General features: G+C 42.2%; 2 protein-coding genes across 2 annotated transcripts in view; both read left to right on the top strand.

Annotated features, from left to right (window-relative positions):
- The window catches only part of LOC138948681 (prominin-1-like), a 21587-nt gene extending 16601 nt beyond the window's left edge, over positions 1-4986 (top strand). The window contains exons 6-8 of the mRNA XM_070320271.1: positions 1631-1726; positions 3422-3555; positions 4583-4986. Of these exons, the coding sequence (XP_070176372.1) occupies positions 1631-1726; positions 3422-3555; positions 4583-4774 (422 nt within the window). The 3' untranslated portion in view covers positions 4775-4986. The remainder of the gene's footprint in view (positions 1-1630; positions 1727-3421; positions 3556-4582) is intronic.
- A 2233-nt stretch (positions 4987-7219) lies between these two features.
- The window catches only part of LOC138947935 (prominin-1-like), a 27260-nt gene continuing 14479 nt past the window's right edge, over positions 7220-20000 (top strand). The window contains exons 1-5 of the mRNA XM_070319461.1: positions 7220-7280; positions 8631-8707; positions 11589-11671; positions 15864-16037; positions 19058-19190. Of these exons, the coding sequence (XP_070175562.1) occupies positions 7220-7280; positions 8631-8707; positions 11589-11671; positions 15864-16037; positions 19058-19190 (528 nt within the window). The remainder of the gene's footprint in view (positions 7281-8630; positions 8708-11588; positions 11672-15863; positions 16038-19057; positions 19191-20000) is intronic.

Below are 20000 nucleotides of genomic sequence, written 5' to 3'. Positions count from 1 at the left end.
AGGCTGGGTCTACTCAAGACGTAAGTTCGGCTTTAAGCACGCGGAAGCTAAGTATAATTCGAATTTCTGAAGCAAGCAATCCATTTTTTTCTATTATATATTTAAGAAATAAATTCATCAACGTTCCCTCTGCACACTAAGAAAGCAGTCAGGATGTTGACTTTTGGGTATGTCATCCAATCTAATAGAAGCTCTGAGTTAATGAGCAGAACCGGTTTTGCTGGAGGGAGTGTGCCGTGCAAAAACTGCTTGAAGAGGAAACAATGCGAAATATTTACAATGTCCATGTATCGATGTTGAGTTGTATTTGAAAGACAGTCATGGGCACGCTGAAAATAGTTACCATTTCCATGTATCGATGTTGGGTTGTATTTCAATGACAGACATTAAGCACGCTGAAAATAGTTACAATTTCCACGTATCGATGTTGAGTTGTATTTCAATGACAGGCATGGGCACGCTGAAAATAGTTACCATTTCCATATATCGATGTTGGGTTGTATTTCAATGACAGGCATGGGCACGCTGAAAATAGTTACAATTTCCACGTATCGATGTTGAGTTGTATTTCAATGACAGGCATGGACACGCTGAAAATAGTTACCATTTCCATGTATCGATGTTGGGTTGTATTTCAATGACAGACATTAAGCACGCTGAAAATAGTTACAATTTCCATGTATCGATGTTGGGTTGTATTTCAATGACAGACATTAAGCACGCTGAAAATAGTTACCATTTCCACGTATCGATGTTGGGTTGTATTTCAATGACAGTCATTAAGCACGCTGAAAATAGTTACCATTTCCACGTATCGATGTTGGGTTGTATTTCAATGACAGTCATTAAGCACGCTGAAAATAGTTACCATTTCCACGTATCGATGTTGGGTTGTATTTCAATGACAGACATTAAGCACGCTGAAAATAGTTACCATTTCCACGTATCGATGTTGGGTTGTATTTCAATGACAGACATTAAGCACGCTGAAAATAGTTACCATTTCCACGTATCGATGTTGGGTTGTATTTCAATGACAGTCATTAAGCACGCTGAAAATAGTTACCATTTCCACGTATCGATGTTGGGTTGTATTTCAATGACAGACATTAAGCACGCTGAAAATAGTTACCATTTCCATGTATCGATGTTGGGTTGTATTTCAATGACAGTCATGGGCACGCTGAAAATAGTTACCATTTCCACGTATCGATGTTGAGTTGTATTTGAATGACAGACATTAAGCACGCTGAAAATAGTTACAATTTCCACGTATCGATGTTGGGTTGTATTTCAATGACAGACATTAAGCACGCTGAAAATAGTTACAATTTCCACGTATCGATGTTGAGTTGTATTTCAATGACAGGCATGGGCACGCTGAAAATAGTTACCATTTCCATGTATCGATGTTGGGTTGTATTTCAATGACAGACATTAAGCACGCTGAAAATAGTTACCATTTCCACGTATCGATGTTGGGTTGTATTTCAATGACAGGCATGGGCACGCTGAAAATAGTTACCATTTCCATGTATCGATGTTGGGTTGTATTTCAATGACAGACATGGGCACGCTGAAAATAGTTACCATTTGCACGTAACGATGTTGGGTTGTATTTGAATGACAGACATTGGCACGCTGGTGGGAGCGCCGCTCGTGGATGCAATCCTACAGAAAACCAAACTCATGGACGCCGCAAACGCTCTTCGTCGTTTGGCAGAAAGTACGCTTTGCATGATCTTACTTCTTTTATTCTTCGACCCCCCCCCCCCCCCCCCCCCCCCCATTACCCGCTAAAACGTGATCAAACCACGCCTTTTATGGCTTTTGAGACTGACTCCGTACGCCGTTTATCATGCCATAACGTCATTGTTAGACAGATGGGTGAACAAAACCTACCGTTTTGGACACAAATTTGAGTGTTATTTCCTTTGACATGCAAAATTTGTTTCGTTTTAGCTGTTCTTATTTTTTGGGTCGATGTTATTATTAATGCGGGAACCTTGCTTTTGTGAATTAGATTTCGGGGGGGGGGGGGGGGGGGTGGTGGCTATGTTTGTGGGTGTCACTGTATATGGTAATGGAATGAAAGGCTTTTTTTATGACGGGTCGACAAACGGGTCAATGTTTTCAATAGACTCAGGTCGCAAAGAGCGTGGACTCAACTCGTCATGTGCTACACTTCATATATACTATCCGTCATAAAAAAAAAAGAGGCCATTTATTGTAAAACCAGTTGTGAATGCCCCTGCTAAGGAGCCTTCTGTGTATCTAGATTCTTTTTGTTTTGCTTGTGTTTTTTAGTCATGCTTCTAGCTTGACTCGCATGCGACTTTCCGTGGTGGTGGCTTCCCCTTTTTCTGATCTCCTTCTCACCTCTTTTCTTTCACTTTTCTTTCCTTATCTCACTTTTGCCCCTATTTGTTCCCATCTTGCAGCCACCTCTGTAGGTTCGCGTGCGGGTCTAGCTCGCTCTTTATCTTCTAGTTTTCTTTATTAAGTATGAGCGTCCTGGTACGACCTTTGTTTTTGTTGTACTGACGTTAAATATTGTAACGAACAAATAGTTTATAAACGAGAGTGTGGCCGGCGTTTTTCTGATATTGATTTCATGTGCCTGTATGGCTCACGCTGGATATCATGCTAGCCTATGGAGATTTTCCCCGGAGAGCACGGGACGCATGCTTTGCAACAGTAAAACCGTAGTAACGCGCAGTAATTTTTAGTTCACCTCTGTGGTGGATAGCCTGTATTCGTTGTCACTTGCTGGGAAGCCGTTCAGGGAGCAACATGTGTTTTAGTATAGATAGGGTTTTTGCTCTGTTCCTGGGACCAGTTTTATCAAGTTAATTTGTAATGTTCTGTTTAGTTGCTCGCCTTGAGCCTGTTTAGGTTATATTGATGCTGTCAAAGTTTCCACCGCTCCGCGCTTCTCGCTCCGCGCTTAGTCTCGCTCCACTCTCCACGCTTCACACTCTACTGTTCTGCGCTCTCACTCAAGCTAGTCATATCTACTCCACATTTTAGCATCAATTCACATTCTAAACTTAGATCAGTTTTTCCGCCACGCTCCTATATAAGTTACTTAGCTCTCCATAGGTTTATGTTTAGCTTTTTATATATTGATATTACGAGCTGATTCCGGATTCCTACGACATTGACAAGTATGACCATATTCACAATAAAACTTTAATTAATTTTCCAATTCTAGTGTTCGTTTTGTTTTGTGAGCGCGTCGGTTCTTTGTAGCACCAAAATTACATCCTCCAGAATTTACATAAGTCATCTTAAAATCTTACAGCAACTCAAGGGCAAGCACACCAGTTCCAGATTGCACATGAAGTCAGTGTTGAGTCGACGCTCTTTGCGACCTGAGTTTGTTGAAAGCATTAACCCATTCGTTTTCCTGCTCATGCAGTCTCCGCAGAGAGCAACAAGACGTTGCAGGAGGTGTCTACAGACCTGGAGTTACTGAAAGACCAGATAAAAGCATTGAACAACGTCACCCAAAATTTCCCGGGTGGCTCTGCTGCCTCTCTACCTTCACCACAGGTGGGTGGTACATGTTTGTCGTAGGTATTGCTAAACCTGGAGCATAGACAACTCGTGGTTGACTCTGGTTCATTGGCAGCTGAAAGTTCTAAAGATGGGGAGGGGAGGGGGAGGGGGGGAGAGTTCGTGCGTTAGTTGGTATCTGGAAGTTAATAATGCGGATCAGGAAAGAAAAAGAGAGAGAGAGAGCGCGTGCGTGTGTTTTCTGGAAGATGTCAACAGCATTTTATGCGAGCATGTGTGAGTGTGTGTGTGTGCGCGTGTGCGCTCGCGTAAAACAAGCGTCTGTTATACAAGTATCACAGCTTCTTGATCATCCAGTTACTCGGTTAAGCAGATTTTACGTCATCCACGCATGAACGGACACAGGCCCGTCTATATTAGGGGACATATGCGCTTGTAAACGCGCACGCACATAGGCACACACACAAACACACACACACACACACACACACACACACACACACACACATCCAGATGATGTCTTTGAGAAAATGCACGAGGTGAGTTAAGTTGTTGTTCATCATGATGTTGAGGAGGAGGATGGTGATGATGATGAGCTTGTTACCGAGGGAAACCATGTTACGCGAGTGATATATATATACTTTTTTTTACTGAGACATTTTAACCATTGCAATTGATTTCATAAAGCAGTACTGTTTTACAATGTGCCCTTCGCTGCACATTTTGATTATCTACCTTAATTACATTACAAGCATTTCAAAATACATCACCCGCGTAACATGGGAAACCAAAGGATGTGACATACATTTTAATAATAACTTTTTTTTTCTAAAGACCTATAGATGCTTCGTTTTCATTGAATGTCTGTATCATTATCTAACTGGAGTATTAATGACAAAAGTAAAGAGTTTCTAGTTGCCATGTAATATACCTTATAATCATTTAAAGGGCTGAGAATGCATGTCACAAAATGGTGTACTAGCTATGTAGAGTAACCCATTTACTTATACATGTTTTAACAAAGGTATAGTGATCTTCATTATAATTAACAAATGGACTGCAGGTTGACTTGCAAGGTGCGCAGGATGATTTCAGCAAATTGGACACTCTTGATCTCCTGGGTAATGTTAATAAGGCGAGTTTAAACACGCACACACTCATATACAACACACTCTCACACACACGCACACGCACACAATGGCACAGACACTGGCACAGACACTGGCACACACACTGGCACACACACAAGATGTGAACTGTTTTAAATGAGTAATTTTTTGGCTGCCCGGACAGATTACGAGAAAAGCCAAGGAGATAAGAAATGCACACAAGGAAATCGAAAGAACATTTTTTGTCTGTTCTTGCAAAGCTACAGTGTACGAGAGATTCCTTGCTTTATTACAATCATTATTTTGCACCATATATACATCTTCTCTTCTTCTTCTTCTTCTTCTTCTTCTTCTTCTTCTTCTTCTTCTTTCTTCTTTCTTCTTTCTTCTTTCTTCTTCTTTCTTCTTCTTTCTTCTTCTTTCTTCTTCTTTCTTCTTCTTTCTTCTTCTTTCTTCTTCTTTCTTTCTTCTTTCTTTCTTCTTTCTTTCTTCTTTCTTTCTTCTTTCTTTCTTCTTTCTTTCTTCTTTCTTTCTTCTTTCTTTCTTCTTTCTTTCTTCTTTCTTTCTTCTTTCTTTCTTCTTTCTTCTTTCTTTCTTTCTTTCTTTCTTTCTTTCTTTCTTCTTTCTTCTTTCTTCTTTCTTCTTTCTTCTTTCTTCTTTCTTCTTCGTTCATGGTCTGAAACTCCCACGTTCATTCATGTTTTTGCACGAGTCGGTTTTTACGTGTATGACCGTTTTACTCCGCCTTTCAGGCAGCCATACGCCGCTTTCGGGGGAAGCATGCTGGGTATTTTTGTGATTCTATAACCCACCGAACATGGATTACCGGATCTTGTCCGTGCGCATGTGGTCTTGTGCTTGCGTGTACACACGAAGGGGGATAAGTCACTTGCAGGTCTGCACATTAGTTGACCTGGGAGATCGGAAAAATCTCCACCCTTAGTTAACGAACCAGGCGTCAGTGGCCGGGATTTGTACTCACGATCTTCCGAAAAGGAGAGCGATGTCTCACCCACTAGGCCACTGCGCCCGTCCCAGTGATTTTCCAAAAGTACTTAAAAACACTGAGCACTGCATCGAGTCAGTGAAAGACTGAATGATAGACAATAAACTCAAGCTGAATGACTCAGAGACTGAGGTGATGCTGTCAGGGTCAAAGCATGCTTTAAATCAGACTGACTGTACTTCCTTGACAATAGGCGACACTCAGATTGTTTCCCAAACCACTGTTAAGGACCTAGGCGTCTATCTGGACTCTGCTCTGACAATGCAAAAACACATTAGTTTTGTTTGTAAATGTGCCTTTTTTTGAGTTGCACAAGATTTCATCTGTTAGATCATTCCTGACACTCCAAGCCACTGTTCCAACTTGTTTCCTCTCTGATCCTGAGTCGACTTGACTACTGTAACAGTGCTTGCTGGCCTCCCCACCGAAGAACTTGATCGCTTACAGAGAGTTCAGAATAGTGCCGCAAGGCTCATTCTGCAGAAGTCAAAGAAAGACCATGTCAATCCCGTACTTACCAACCTTCACTGGCTTCGTGTGAAGTTCAGAATCGAATACAAGCTATAGCTGTGTTAGGGTGCCGCTGTTTTGAGAAATCCCCCTATCTGTCCAATTCCCTCAGTATCTACGAGCCAACCCGTTCCCTCAGATCCTGCTCTGAAAAACTCCTTCGCATACCAAAAACCAGGACCAAAACCTTTGGTGAAAGAACCTTTAGGCATCCGATTCCGACCGTCTGGAACGCACTTCCCAATTCTATCCGTGATTCCGGTAGCCTTTCCTCCCTCAAAACACAACTCAAAACATATCTGTTTCGTAAAGCCTTTTCTTAGCCTCCTCAAGACTCTCCACAACTCTGTTTCTGCTTTGGAACTCTCTTCCCTGTATGTACAGTATGGTTTGTCTGTCAGTGTTATGATTGTGTGTGTGTGTGTGTGTGAAGGGGTGTAACAATGTTCGCCCAGTTTGCTCAGTGCTTTGGGTTTTTTTGTTTTATCTCAGTTTAATTGTATGCTTTGTATGCTCGTTTAATTTGTGCTAGTTTTAGAAGGAATTTTTAAAGCGCCTGGAGCCAATTGATTGGACTCGCGCTATAGAAAAATTATTTATTATTATTATTATTATTATTATTATTATGAATCAACATCAGTTTCACCCGACGTCTGTTGGCTACCCTACCCCAATACCCCCTTTGTTGAGGCGGTAAGAGGTGGCGGAGTTCTTCTCAATATCTCAGATGTATCTGGCAGGCTTTTACATGGGATAAGACGCACCCTCCGCTTAGACACCTACCTGAAATCAACATCCTGACAAGCAGAATGGGATTTTTTTTATTAATTAATTGTGCAGGTTGACACTAGTGTCAGTTAAAGACATTACTACTTGACATTACTGTCAGTTGAGTGTTTTTTTTTTAAATTAATCGATTTTTGGTATATGTCAAAGTGGAGGGGTGCTCTGATATTATCCCTGGTGAAGCGAATCGTTTACACGGGGAAAAACCGTACCTTTTAAGGTATCGAGTGAGGTAATTAACCGAGCGTTTGAAGTGGTTATGACAAGACTTGTTCTCACTACGCAGGGAATGAAGCAGGTGAATGACATCCCAGGGAAGATTGACATTTCTTCACGAGACATAGTTAAAGGTGAGAGAGAGAATGGAGTCGATCAAATGAACCTCTCCGGTCTGACCCAGTCTGTTGAAACAATTGTCATTGTCAATGTGACATTCATTGTATTCGCCGAGAGGTTATGCTGAATTGATGTATGCTCCTTTGTGCTTAGCATACATGCGTTATGACCTACATATTATGCATTAAAAAATAGTGGAAGTTTGCCATCACGCTTCATTTTTGACTCACATGCGAAGCAAAAGTGAGTCTATGTACTCACCCGAGTCGTCCGTCCGTCCGTCCGTCCGTCCGTCCGTCCGTCCGGACGTCCGTCCGTCCGGAAAACTTTAACGTTGGATATTTCTTGGACACTATTCAGTCTATCAGTACCAAATTTGGCAAGATGGTGTATGATGACAAGGCCCCAAAAAACATACATAGCATCTTGACCTTGCTTCAAGGTCAAGGTCGCAGGGGCCATAAATGTTGCCTAAAAAACAGCTATTTTTCACATTTTTCACATTTTCTCTGAAGTTTTTGAGATTCAATACCTCACCTATATAGGATATATAGGGCAAAGTAAGCCCCATCTTTTGATACCAGTTTGGTTTACCTTGCTTCAAGGTCAAGGTCACAGGAGCTCTTCAAAGTTGGATTGTATACATATTTTGAAGTGACCTTGACCCTGAACTATGGAAGATAACTGTTTCAAACTTAAAAATTATGTGGGGCACATGTTATGCTTTCATCATGAGACACATTTGGTCACATATGATCAAGGTCAAGGTCACTTTGACCCTTATGAAATGTGACCAAAATAAGGTAGTGAACCACTAAAAGTGACCATATCTCATGGTAGAAAGAGCCAATAAGCACCATTGTACTTCCTATGTCTTGAATTAACAGCTTTGTGGTGCATGACCTTGGATGACCTTGACCTTGGGTCAAGGTCACATGTATTTTGGTAGGAAAAATGTGTAAAGCATGTGAGTCGTATGGGCTTTGCCCTTCTTGTTTGTTCTCAGAGCGAGGGCTGGATTTAAAAAAACACACACAGATATTCTTACCATCGATAATATAATGTCATGTTGTCATTTATTGTCCTCTCTCTCTCTCTCTCTCTCTCTCTCTCTCTCTCTCTCTCTCTCTCTCTCTCTCTCTCTCTTCTCTCTCTCTCTCTCTCTCTCTCTCTCTCTCTCTCTCTCTCTCTCTCTCTCTCTGAAAACTTCTGGGACATGCAGTTGAAGGTTTTGTTGGTTCCACTCTGTCCGCTCTGTACAATTTCGTGTAAGTTTATCCTTACCAAACCCAATAACACCAACAACAAACAAATAAACAAACACAAAACAAGGAGTCAGATTGTTTCTTTTTATTTGGTTTCAGATATAAAGGGCAATCTTAACGCCACCCAGGAAAGCCTGAACGGATTCAAGGATGCCATCCAGAACATGAAAGACAGTGTCAGTATGTTAGTAACGGGAGGTCAAGCGACGTGTTAGATATCTTCTGCTCTCTAAACTGAAATGTTCTACTTTTGAACACCCTTTCTGTAACCAGTTTTGAGCACATCGAGACATAGTGCATGATTGTACGGTACTAGCGAACGTAGCCTACACCGATAACCACTAGTGTTTAAAGGACCACTTGTGTTTACCATAATTATGTGCTACTAGTAGGTTACCATGTGTTCATTTGAACACCATAGTGTTTACCATATGCGCTACTTTTGCTGGTAGAACTCTGTGTTCAAAACTGGTTACAGAAAGGGTGTTCAGAAATGGAACACTTCCATTTAGAGTGTGTCAGAATTGTGATCAGGCGTACCTGTTTGACTTATCTTCTTCTTCTTCAGCGTTCCAGAATGTTTCTGGTTACGTGTGAGCTCGTTTGCCCATTTGGGTTCCCCACACTATGCTCTGAGAGCATAGTCAGCTCACTCCGCTTTCGTTGAGTAGGCATGCTGGGTATTTTCGTGTTTCCATAACCCACCGAACTCCGACATGGATTACAGGATCTTTTCCGTGCGCACTTGGTCGTGTGCTTGCGTGTACACACCGGGAAGGGGGTTAAGTCACTAGCAGGTCTGCACATAAGTTGACCTGTGAGATCGGAAAAATCTCCACTCTTAACCCACCCGGGCGGCAGCGACCGGGATTCGAACTCACGACCTCTCGATTAGGAGGCCGACGTCTTACCACCACGCCACTGCGCCCGTCACCACGCCACTGCGCTCGTGGGAACTTATGAAACAAAAGGCATAACGTTTAAAAGCATAAAAACTAGGGGCTTTTTACTTGGACATTTCAAAGAATTAAATAGAATTGAACGTGCTAATATTATTTTATAATTAGAGTAATCAGAAGATTCTTAGTATTAAGGAGCGTTAGGCTGTCCATAGATAGAGAGGGACAAAAATAAATATATATATATATATACATGTATATCGTTGAAGTGTACTCGGATGTTAAGGTTTGTTGGCCTCCAGACATGTCCCAAGTCTTGTTGACCCAAACCTCAATGATCCTTGTTAATTTTGATGAAATAATTTCACACAAAAAGCCGTCAATGTTCACCAAGAATGAATTCATTAAACAAATCGCGTAAGGCAAAATTACTACATTTAGTCAAGCTGTCAAACTCACAGAATGAAACTGAACGCACTGCATTTGTTTCACCAAGACCGTATAGCATCGTCAGTCCCCCGCTCGTGGAAAAGGCAGTGAAATTGACAAGCCAGTACAGCGCGGTAGTGGTTGTGCTAAGCAGGATCGCACGCTTTTCTGTATCTCTATTCTTTTTAACTCTCGGAGCTTTTTTGTAATCGAAACATAACAATCTATATGTTTTTTGAATCAGGAACCGAAAAGAAATAAGATAAAATTGTTTTAAAATCAATTTCCGAAATTTGATTTTAATCATCATTTTCATATTTTTATTTTTCTGAGATGAAATTATTGTTGGATCGTTTTATAAAAAACATTATTTTAATTACAATTTTCTGATTTTTAATGACCAAACTCTTTAACCCTTAGGCTGGTTGTCGCGACATATGTCGCGCTACTTTACGTATACTGTCACCTGGTTGTCACGACATATGTCGCGCTACTTTACGTATACTGTCACCTGGTTGTCACGACATATGTCGCGCTACTGGCTCAGTCTGTTTGGTCGGTTCCGATTACCTCCCATGGATGCGAAAACCTATATGACCGTACGCGTTTTTCTTTATTTTTCTCTCTGTTAATTCACCAGTGGCTATGTAACATGTGTTACAGAATTGAACCAGTGTAAGGGTTAATTATATTTTAAGCCTTTACGCTGAAATGCAATACCAAAGCCCGGCCTTTATTGAAGATTGCTTGACCAAAATGTCAATTCATTTGCTTTAAAAATGAAGGCGTGACAGTGCCGCCTCAACTTTCACAAAAAGCCGGACATGACGTCATCAAAGACATTTATCGAAAAAATGAAAAAATATGGGTGAGGATAATTATCATACCCAGAAACGTTCATGTGAAGTTTCATGAGGATCGGTCTACGGGCGGGGAAATAGCTTAGTCGGTAGCGGCGCTGGCTTAAAACTCAGTTGTCCCTATCGGCGTGGGTTCGATCCCCACGTTCGGCGAGGGATTTATTTCCCAGAGTCAACTTTGTGCAGACTCTCCTTGGTGTCTGAACACCCTTGTGTGCACGCATGCTCACGATAAAGAACCCAAGTTTACAGCATAAAGTCTCAGGGCATAGAAACATACATACATGCATGCAGGAAAAAGGGAAGAAAAAAGGGGTAGCGTCCAACTGTATGGCAGTTAGCTTTCCGCAGTGAGAAAACAGCCCCAATGTCCATGAGGGTAACCTCACAGAACTATATCAAATCTTATCTTTATCCTTAATAGTTTTCTCTGAATCGCTCTGCACACACACACACGCACACACACACACACACACACACACACACACACACACACACACACACACACATATATACAGTCATACATACACCACCACTCTCGTCTCGATTCCCCGTCTATGTTAAAACATTTAGTAAAAATTTGACTAAATGTAAAAAAAAAAACCACCACTCTTTACAAGGAGCACGGTGGCTGTTGATTGTTGGTATGTGTCAAAATGGTGGGATGGTTTTGATATAAAAGCTTGTAGTTGTACGGATCAAACTTGGTGAGTAGAATTGTTTATCACGGGAAGGACTGTGCCCTTTAGCAATTGCCCCCCCCCCCCCCCACCCCCACCCCACTTTCCTTCCCTTCTTGTGTTATCATCGTATTTTGCTTCATCACTGCATGGTGTGGTTTATTACTCTAAAAATTAACGTGATTCCAGGCACTAAAAGGCGTTGGATTGGACGACAAGAAGAAGACATTGAAATCATCCGAGAAGCATGTTGATGCGTTACGACAATATACGTAAGTTTGAAGTTACATGTTCACCGTCTATGTGAGTGTACAGTCGGCTACGTGTGTACCAATAGTAAGAACTAGTTTAACTTTACATACAAATACGTGACAATCATTTAAAAAGGCGCAGGCTTTGAAAAAACACCTCAGAGAAGGAATGCGATGGTGGTTTCCCGATTGATTGTTTGTTTGTTTGTTTGTTTTCTCCAACAGCAATGTAGACTTTGAAACAGTTTTCCACCAAGTCCTACTAGTCGCAAGGGCGAAATGCCACCCTTGGTTTGACATGGGGGAAACTGGCATGCGACGATTCGGGAGGAGGCGACGCAACTGGCATGCAACCGGCACGGTTGGCCTAGTGGTAAGGCGTCCGCCCCGTGATCGGAAGGTCGTGGGTTCGAACCCCGGCCGGGTCATACCTAAGACTTTAAAATTGGCAATCTAGTGGCTGCTCCGCCTGGCGTCTGGCATTATGGGGTTAGTGCTAGGACTAGTTGGTCCGGTGTCAGAATAATGTGACTGGGTGAGACATGAAGCCTGTGCTGCGACTTCTGTCTTGTGTGTGGCGCACGTTAAATGTCAAAGCAGCACCCTGATATGGCCTTTCGTGGTCGGCTGGGCGTTAAGCAAACAAACAAACAAACAAAAAACTGGCATGCGACGATTCAGGAGGGGGCGACTTTGGAGGCGGCAATTCAGTCGGGAATCACATGCCAGACGTAATAGCTTGGTGGAGATACCGAATCGGACCTTCCCATTTCGCCCCCGCTTTGAGGAAAAACGACGTCATGCTCTGATTATTTCCAACCAATAAGCAGTGTCATATCACCGCCGCCCGCAGTGTCAAATCGCCCTCGTATATGTAAAGGAATAGAGATAAAGAAATGTGGAATTATTCTAGCGAAACTGATATATTTAAAGAAAACAATGTCATGTTCTTGCGTAGTTATATTATAAGGAATCAACTCTAGTTACCTAAATCAGGCCTCAGTTCGGGATGGAAGTTCACAAAAAGTTGGGAACCTTATAAGATGTTTGGTGGCTTGTTGGCAGACCAGCTTTTTTTGTCGGTCCGAGGGGGAGCATATCGTCTTCCGCTTCATCTTTTATCGACCAATGCCGAAGACCTCAGTTTATTTTATATACAGTTATGCACATGTGTGAAGATGTGGTTTATTTATGACATGGGTGGTCTCTCTCAAGTAAATACAATACCATACTTCATTGTCTTTGATAAGTTTTAGAAAGTAGTAATGAGGCTGACAACAAGACCACTGAGCACGGTCAGCATATTCTAACATAAAAAGACCTATATAATTATATAGTAAACGTTTCTCTATCCTAAGAGGCATATTAAGTGTCATTTGAAATGTAAGATTTAAAGTGTTAAAATGTTAAATATATTGAATACGCCCTGAGACGCAAGACATGGCCCAGTCCAGTGGAGACCCACGAGAAGCTCTGAGGGCCGGCAACGTCGCTGCAGCAGACTGTGGAATTTGCCCTGCCGACCAGTTTTAGCATGGCTGGGAACGCAGAAGAAGAAGAAAAAGAAATAATTATATTGAATAAAAATCCTAGAGTAGATCGCTTGGTCACAGACACCTTGTCGTTGTCAGACATAATCGGTGCTGGGACTGACACATACATCAATCAATCAATCAATCAATGAGGCTTATATCGCGCATATTCCGTGGGTACAGTTCTAGGCGCTCTGCAGTGATGCCGTGTGAGATGAAATTTTATACGGCCAGTAATTGCAGCCATTTCGGCGCATATTTACCTTTCACGGCCTATTATTCCAAGTCACACGGGTATAGGTAGACAATTATTAACTGTGCCTAAGCAATTTTTGCCAGGAAAGACCCTTTTGTCAATCGTGGGATCTTTAACGTGCACACCCAATGTAGTGTACACGGGGGGGGAGTTCGGACACCGAAGAGAGTCTGCACACAAATTTGACTCTGAAATAAATTTCTGCCGAACCTGGGATCGAACTCACGCTGACAGCGGCCAACTGAATACAAATCCAGCGCGCTACCGACTGAGCTACATCCCCGCCCCATGGAGTTAGGGCACAATCCTTCCCGTGGAAACATTTAGTTCCCTGTCTCAGATGCGACCAGGTATTGTACGCGGGGTGGGATAAGGCCAACCAGCAACAGTCAGACTGCTTTCACTGCACAGATGTTTTATAAATCAATTTTGCATTAGGCCAAAAAAAAAAAGGTGTGGTTACGGTAACATAGCAAAAAAAAATAGGGTAGGAAGGTCGGCAATCACTTCTTTTTTTTAAACTTTTTTTTCTAATGTGTACAAATTAAAGCTACTTGACAGGGAAATAAGTGTGCGACTCTGGCGCTTTCGCTTTCATTGCGTTTTCTGCACTCGTTTACTTGGGTTTTTTTGGTATTTTTTTGACAAATGTAATAAAAAGCTTTATCCTACACACGTGAGAGAGTCACCCGTGAGATAATAATCGTTCAAATCACACGTGTGTATATCATGTAAATGAGGTCATGTCAAGCAAGTCTGGCAGGGACCTGTTTTTCCACTGCTTATGATGCCAAAGTCACCGAGACAAACGTCATTATAGAAACACAAATTGCGCTCGCTAATTACCCTCGATGAATCTTTAGAACTAACACGTCACGCCACACTTTCAGAGTGACGTTTCTTTGCTTTGACGTAATAGATTGCACGAGGCTTTAGAAGAGATCGAGGTTCTAAAACAAGCGTCTTCAATTTAGCTGCCTCGAATGCAGGACATTTTCAGTAAAATACACGTAAGTACAGTATGTAGGATAAACAGAATACTACATGGCTTGCTGTTCCGTACCAGATTTACACTCGTTCCTTTTACAAATAGTGAACAGCTCGCTTTCGCTCGCAGTTCAATATTTACAAAAACAACTCGTGTAAATATGGTACGACACAGCAAGCCATGTAGTATTCTCTATGTGGGGTCGGCCCCAAAAAATAGGGTAGGTCGGGTTACCGTAACCACACCTATTTTTTTTTAGGCCTTAGCACCCGTGGTTTTCAGAAATTCGTTCATTTAAACGATCCAACTCTTCGGAGAAAGCAGCCACACTGTCGATATTTGGTACGTCTTCAAGAAGAGGGGTTTTCTCATGCAAAAGACTGGACAGAGCTGCGATAGTGGGTGGAATTTGTTTTGATGTAAAGAACTGTGCCTTGCAAGGTACATGGGAATTCAACTATATGGCGTTCGATTACATCGCGATAATTCCGCCATATCGCGATGACATGCTTGGACCCCGAAAGAAACGGGACCAACCATTTTCGATGCCAACGTATAGCACAAAATCGAAAGGGGGTTCATGCTTCTGTCGGGTGCCTACCTTCTTCGATGGCAACATTTTGTGTAACATTGATACGTGGATGCATGCTTCTGTCATCTGCCAACCTTTTTCTGGCCTACATATTGCACAGCATTGACACGTGGATGCATGCTTCTGTCATCTGCCAACCTTTTTCTGGCCTACATATTGCACAACATTGACACGTGGATGTATGATTCTGTCGTCTGCCAACCTTTTTCGATGCCTACATTTCGCACACAATTGACACGTGGATGCATGCTTCTGTCATCTGCCAACCTTTTTCTGGCCTACATATTGCACAACATTGACACGTGGATGCATGCTTCTGTCATCTGCCAACCTTTTTCTGGCCTACATATTGCACAACATTGACACGTGGATGCATGCTTCTGTCATCTGCCAACCTTTTTCTGGCCTACATATTGCACAACATTGACACGTGGATGCATGCTTCTGTCATCTGCCAACCTTTTTCTGGCCTACATATTGCACAGCATTGACACGTGGATGCATGCTTCTGTCATCTGCCAACCTTTTTTGATGCCTACATTTCGCACACAATTGACACGTTTATGCATGCTTCTGTCGTCTGCCAACCTTTTTCGATGCTTACATTTCTCACACAATTGACACGTGGATGCATGCTTCTGTCGTCTGCCAACCCGTTTCTAGCCTACATATTGCACAAAATTGACACGTGGATGCATGCTTCTGTCATCTGCCAACCTTTTTTGATGCCTACATTTCGCACACAATTGACACGTTGATGCATGCTTCTGTCGTCTGCCAACCTTTTTTGATGCCTACATTTCGCACAACAATGACACGTGGATGCATGCTTCTGTCGTCTGCAGCGGTGCTCTAGGCTGGGGTCTGACGGGAATACAGTTTCTGTGTGTCTTCCTGGTGCTGATTGGCGCTGTGATAGTGATTCTGGCCTACATGCTCAACCTACCCGACCTCGCAGCGACAGGCAACGAAGACAAGCGCAAGATAAAGACAACGCATGGTGGCAAAATCATATACTGGTAAAGTGGCAAACCCCATCCAAGTGTCAAGAAAACTCCCCCCTTCCTCTTAGCAGTAGTACACGGTTGATGCATGAGGTGGGGGTGGGGGCTCGGTGTCTGGTAGCTGTGTGTGTGAAATTCAGCGGGCACCATTGAGATAAACAATCATTTACATATTTAACTTTCCAACATATGCTGCATTACAAAATCCACCATTTAAAAACTCAGAAAACATACACAATAATGGGAAGGAGGGGGAAATTGTCCTGGGAGTGGGGGATATGGACACGGGGTGGAGGGGGCGGGCGCATTGTTCTGGGGGAAAGGGGGGGGGGGTGATTGTCCGGCTGGCAGTTGACAGGGGGGGGGGGGAGATGGACACGGGGTGGAGGAGGGGCGGGGGCATTGTTGTCGAGAGAGGGGGGAAATACTTCCGTTTTTCGTGAGGCAAGCTTTCTACACGTACTTCTTGTCCACGTGTTTCAGACACACCCCTCGCTAGTAACTGACCTCTTATGTCGATCACGTGGGAAAGTCTGACTCATTAAAAGCATGAGTATTCACTCTCAAACCCGACAGTTATTTCTCAACATCGTCTTTTAGTACTGTCACGTGCACTATTAGATCGGTTCAGTCGGGCACACTGCGTTACCTCCCTTATATTTCAGTGTCATTTAAAGGGCAAAACTATATATTGGCCGTTGGTAGTGTTCTTTCTCTGGAACTTGTAGAGTATAATTTAAGTGTATATTTTCAAAGATGTAGAAGAGTTCTTCGTCTTGAAATCCCCCGACACGTGTCTGCAAAACAACAGACTCCAGAAACACTCACACTATACTACGTGATGACAGTTAACCCTTACCTCTTTCTACCCCCACTCCCAACCTCCGTATTTCTTCCCCCCACCCAAGCCCCATCGACTGCACTCTGCACTGCTGCAAAGGGGGGTCGGTAGAACAAGGACTCTTTTTGGTGGTCTAAGGGGACACTTTATGAACACGCTCAAGAATCGTGTGACTTCGACTAATATCGCAGCGCTGTAGGAATGTTTGTATTTTTGATTCACCAGAGTAATTGGTGAGTATTAGCCTTAGGATTCATATGTGTCCGGTTGTATGGACAAAAAACTTAACGTTGAGGTTATCTCGGAAGTTTTTCAAGCTAGACCTCTGAAACTTTGCACACTTTTAGGGTTTGATGATCTCACGAAGTGAACTCAGTTTGGTTGACCCTCGTCAAATGTTGGGGTCACAGCGGGGTCATGTTTGTTTCATAAAAACTTAACGTTCAGGTTATCTCGGATGTTTTTGAAACTAGCTTTGAATTCTTGCACACTTCTAGGGTTTGATAATCTCCCGACTTGACCTAAGTTTGATTGACCCTCGTCATGTTTTGGGGTCACAGGGGATCATGTTCGATACATTATAACCTAATATTGACGTTATCTGAGACGTTTTTGAAGCTAGAGCTTTGAAACTTTGAACACTTCAATGGTTTGATAATCTACCGACGTGACCTTAGTTTGGTTGACCCCTGTCTCATTTTGGGGTCACAGCGCGGTCATGTTTGTAAAAACCTAACGTTGATATTTTCTCAGTTAATTTTGAAGCAAAAGCCTCAAAATTTCAGACAATTGTAGGTGTTGATAATCATCAGACATGAAAATGTTTGCTTGAGATGATTTTCACCCATGAAATATCTACTGAGCTGTCAAGAAAATAAGTCTTGAGGTCATCAAGCTTAATGATGTCATTGTTTGATTTGGTCACAGTCTTGGCTGGACTATTGGTGATGACATTAACAGCTATTGTGTTTTCAGCGTAGCAATAGGGCCCGATATTTAGACGAGACAAGTATAATGATGACCGCTAACACCGTATTTGTTACATTTTAGCAGTGTTGACCCCGAGTTTCTACTGCAAACAAAAAATAATAGCAACATCTCAAAATATGTGCGAGTCCCCTAATATGGACCACCTTCAACAAATCGAACAAAATAAAAGCTAAAGGCTATTCAGCTTGCTGGAAATAACCTATAACTAGCCCTCGAGATTTGAAAAAAAAATGCAACAAAAAGTCTTCTTTTCGTGGAAGTTGATAATTTCACTTATTTTCACTCTGTTTTGGATTTAGTTTCTTTAGTTTCCTGGTGTGCTTCAAATAATGCTCTCATCAACCCGAAACAGATAAATCTAGAGCATATTTTAATTAGACTGACTTGTACATTAAGTTGTATCATGTTATTTTGAAATATAGAGGGCTTTTTACAGTGATTCGTGAAGGCCGCTTCACTGGTCCATATTAGGCGCCCAGGCTCCTAATAATTATGGACCCTTTGTGATTGTTTCTGTATTTAATTTTTGCTGAATGTCTATCAAAGCTATTTCACTCTAATTTGGCCTAACGGTTAACCTAAGAGAGAGGGACTACCAAACACAAAATGAAACTTTTTCGCAAGGAAACAAGCTAGTTATCAGCATGAAACAAAAAGTGGTCCATATTAGGAGCCCTTCTCCGACATCAGGCTAGTAAGTGATGGGGGCGGTAAGCAGGTTTGGGGTTGTGCATTTTAGTTTCAATATTTGAAATATTCTTAGGGTTGAATAACAAAATGGATTGATAAAGGTCACATAAGGAGTTCTCTTGAACATTGTTTTATGAAGCTTGAACAGCTTCTCTTTTTTTTTGGGGGGGAGGGGGGGTTGGCGGTCATGGGTAGTGGAATCCTCCTTTTAAGACCAACAAAACCCTGAGAAAATCAGGTCTTAAAATGGGAGTAAACTTACAGAAGTAAATAACAGAATATCTAAGATAACACGGTCTTGAAAATGTCATCAGGGGTTGGGGGTCTTAAAAGGGAGGGAGTCTTCCATGGGGTAAGGTGGTTTAGGGAGGGGCGGGGGTAACGAAGTCGAGTCGTGTGTAAGCATTTGCTTTTCTTGTTGGTCTGGGCTGTTGTTTTAAGTCACAGTGTCTGTTTTGAGTATAAGGTTCAACTCACAACTAACTGCTCGGTACACGTGCGTTCCCTATTGCAGTGGCATGATGGTCTTCATCCTCTTTGCCTGGATCTTCATGCTGATGTGTCTCGTGTTCTTCGCCATCGGTGCTTCGCTGGAGGGTCTCATCTGTCAACTCGTTAACGATCCTGACTTCACAATTATTGACAAGGTAAGGCGTTACAGCTTTTAACTCACGTGTTCAAGCCGCATGTTCGTCTCCAGGAGACCAGTAGTTTAAGTCGAAGGCCACAGAGCTTAAATTAGCGTTGCCAGCATGATAAACTAGAGCTACATCTGCCGCGCTGCCAAGTCAGCATTTAAAGTCACTATCTCAGATTTCCCCGGGCTTTTACATGGGAATAAGACCTTCCCTCCTCTTGGACATATCCTAAAGGCCCGGTCACACAGCCCAAAAGTCGCGTCCCCTCTCACCTTTGGCCTTCGTGCTTGCTGTAGAATTATTAGCAATCAAAATCCGAAGTCACCCCAATATTAAAGGATTTGCCTTACCAGATGTAGATTTTGCAGAACAAACATCGCGTATCCTGAAACTGGCTATGTACGCCGATGATATAACTGTTTTACTTCAAGATAAAAACGACATGGAAACGGTTTTGGAAATCATTGATGATTTCTCCAATATATCTCGCTTAAAATTAAATAAAAGTAAAACGGAAGCAATGTGGTTGGGATCGCGTAAAAACTGTCAAGAGAAATATTGCGATATTAAATGGAATACCCAGGTTAAAATCATGGGAATTATTTTTAAAAATGACATCCCGGCCTCTGAAATTATGGAAAATTGGTCCAAAAGACTTGAAAAAGTTGAACAAATCATTTGCAGATGGTCAAGAAGGAATTTAAGTATAAGCGGCAAATTGTGTATTATTAAGTCCTTCTTAGTTTCACAATTTGTTTACGCTATGCAGGCGCTTCTTGCCCCTGTTAAAGTTCTCGATAAGTTGAATACTATTTTGTT

The sequence above is a fragment of the Littorina saxatilis genome, linkage group LG15 (assembly GCF_037325665.1).
Source record: "Littorina saxatilis isolate snail1 linkage group LG15, US_GU_Lsax_2.0, whole genome shotgun sequence".
In the NCBI taxonomy this organism is placed as follows: Eukaryota; Metazoa; Mollusca; class Gastropoda; order Littorinimorpha; family Littorinidae; genus Littorina; species Littorina saxatilis.
The sequence above is the reverse complement of the archived record's forward strand: the minus strand, read 5'-3'. Positions and strand labels throughout refer to the sequence as shown.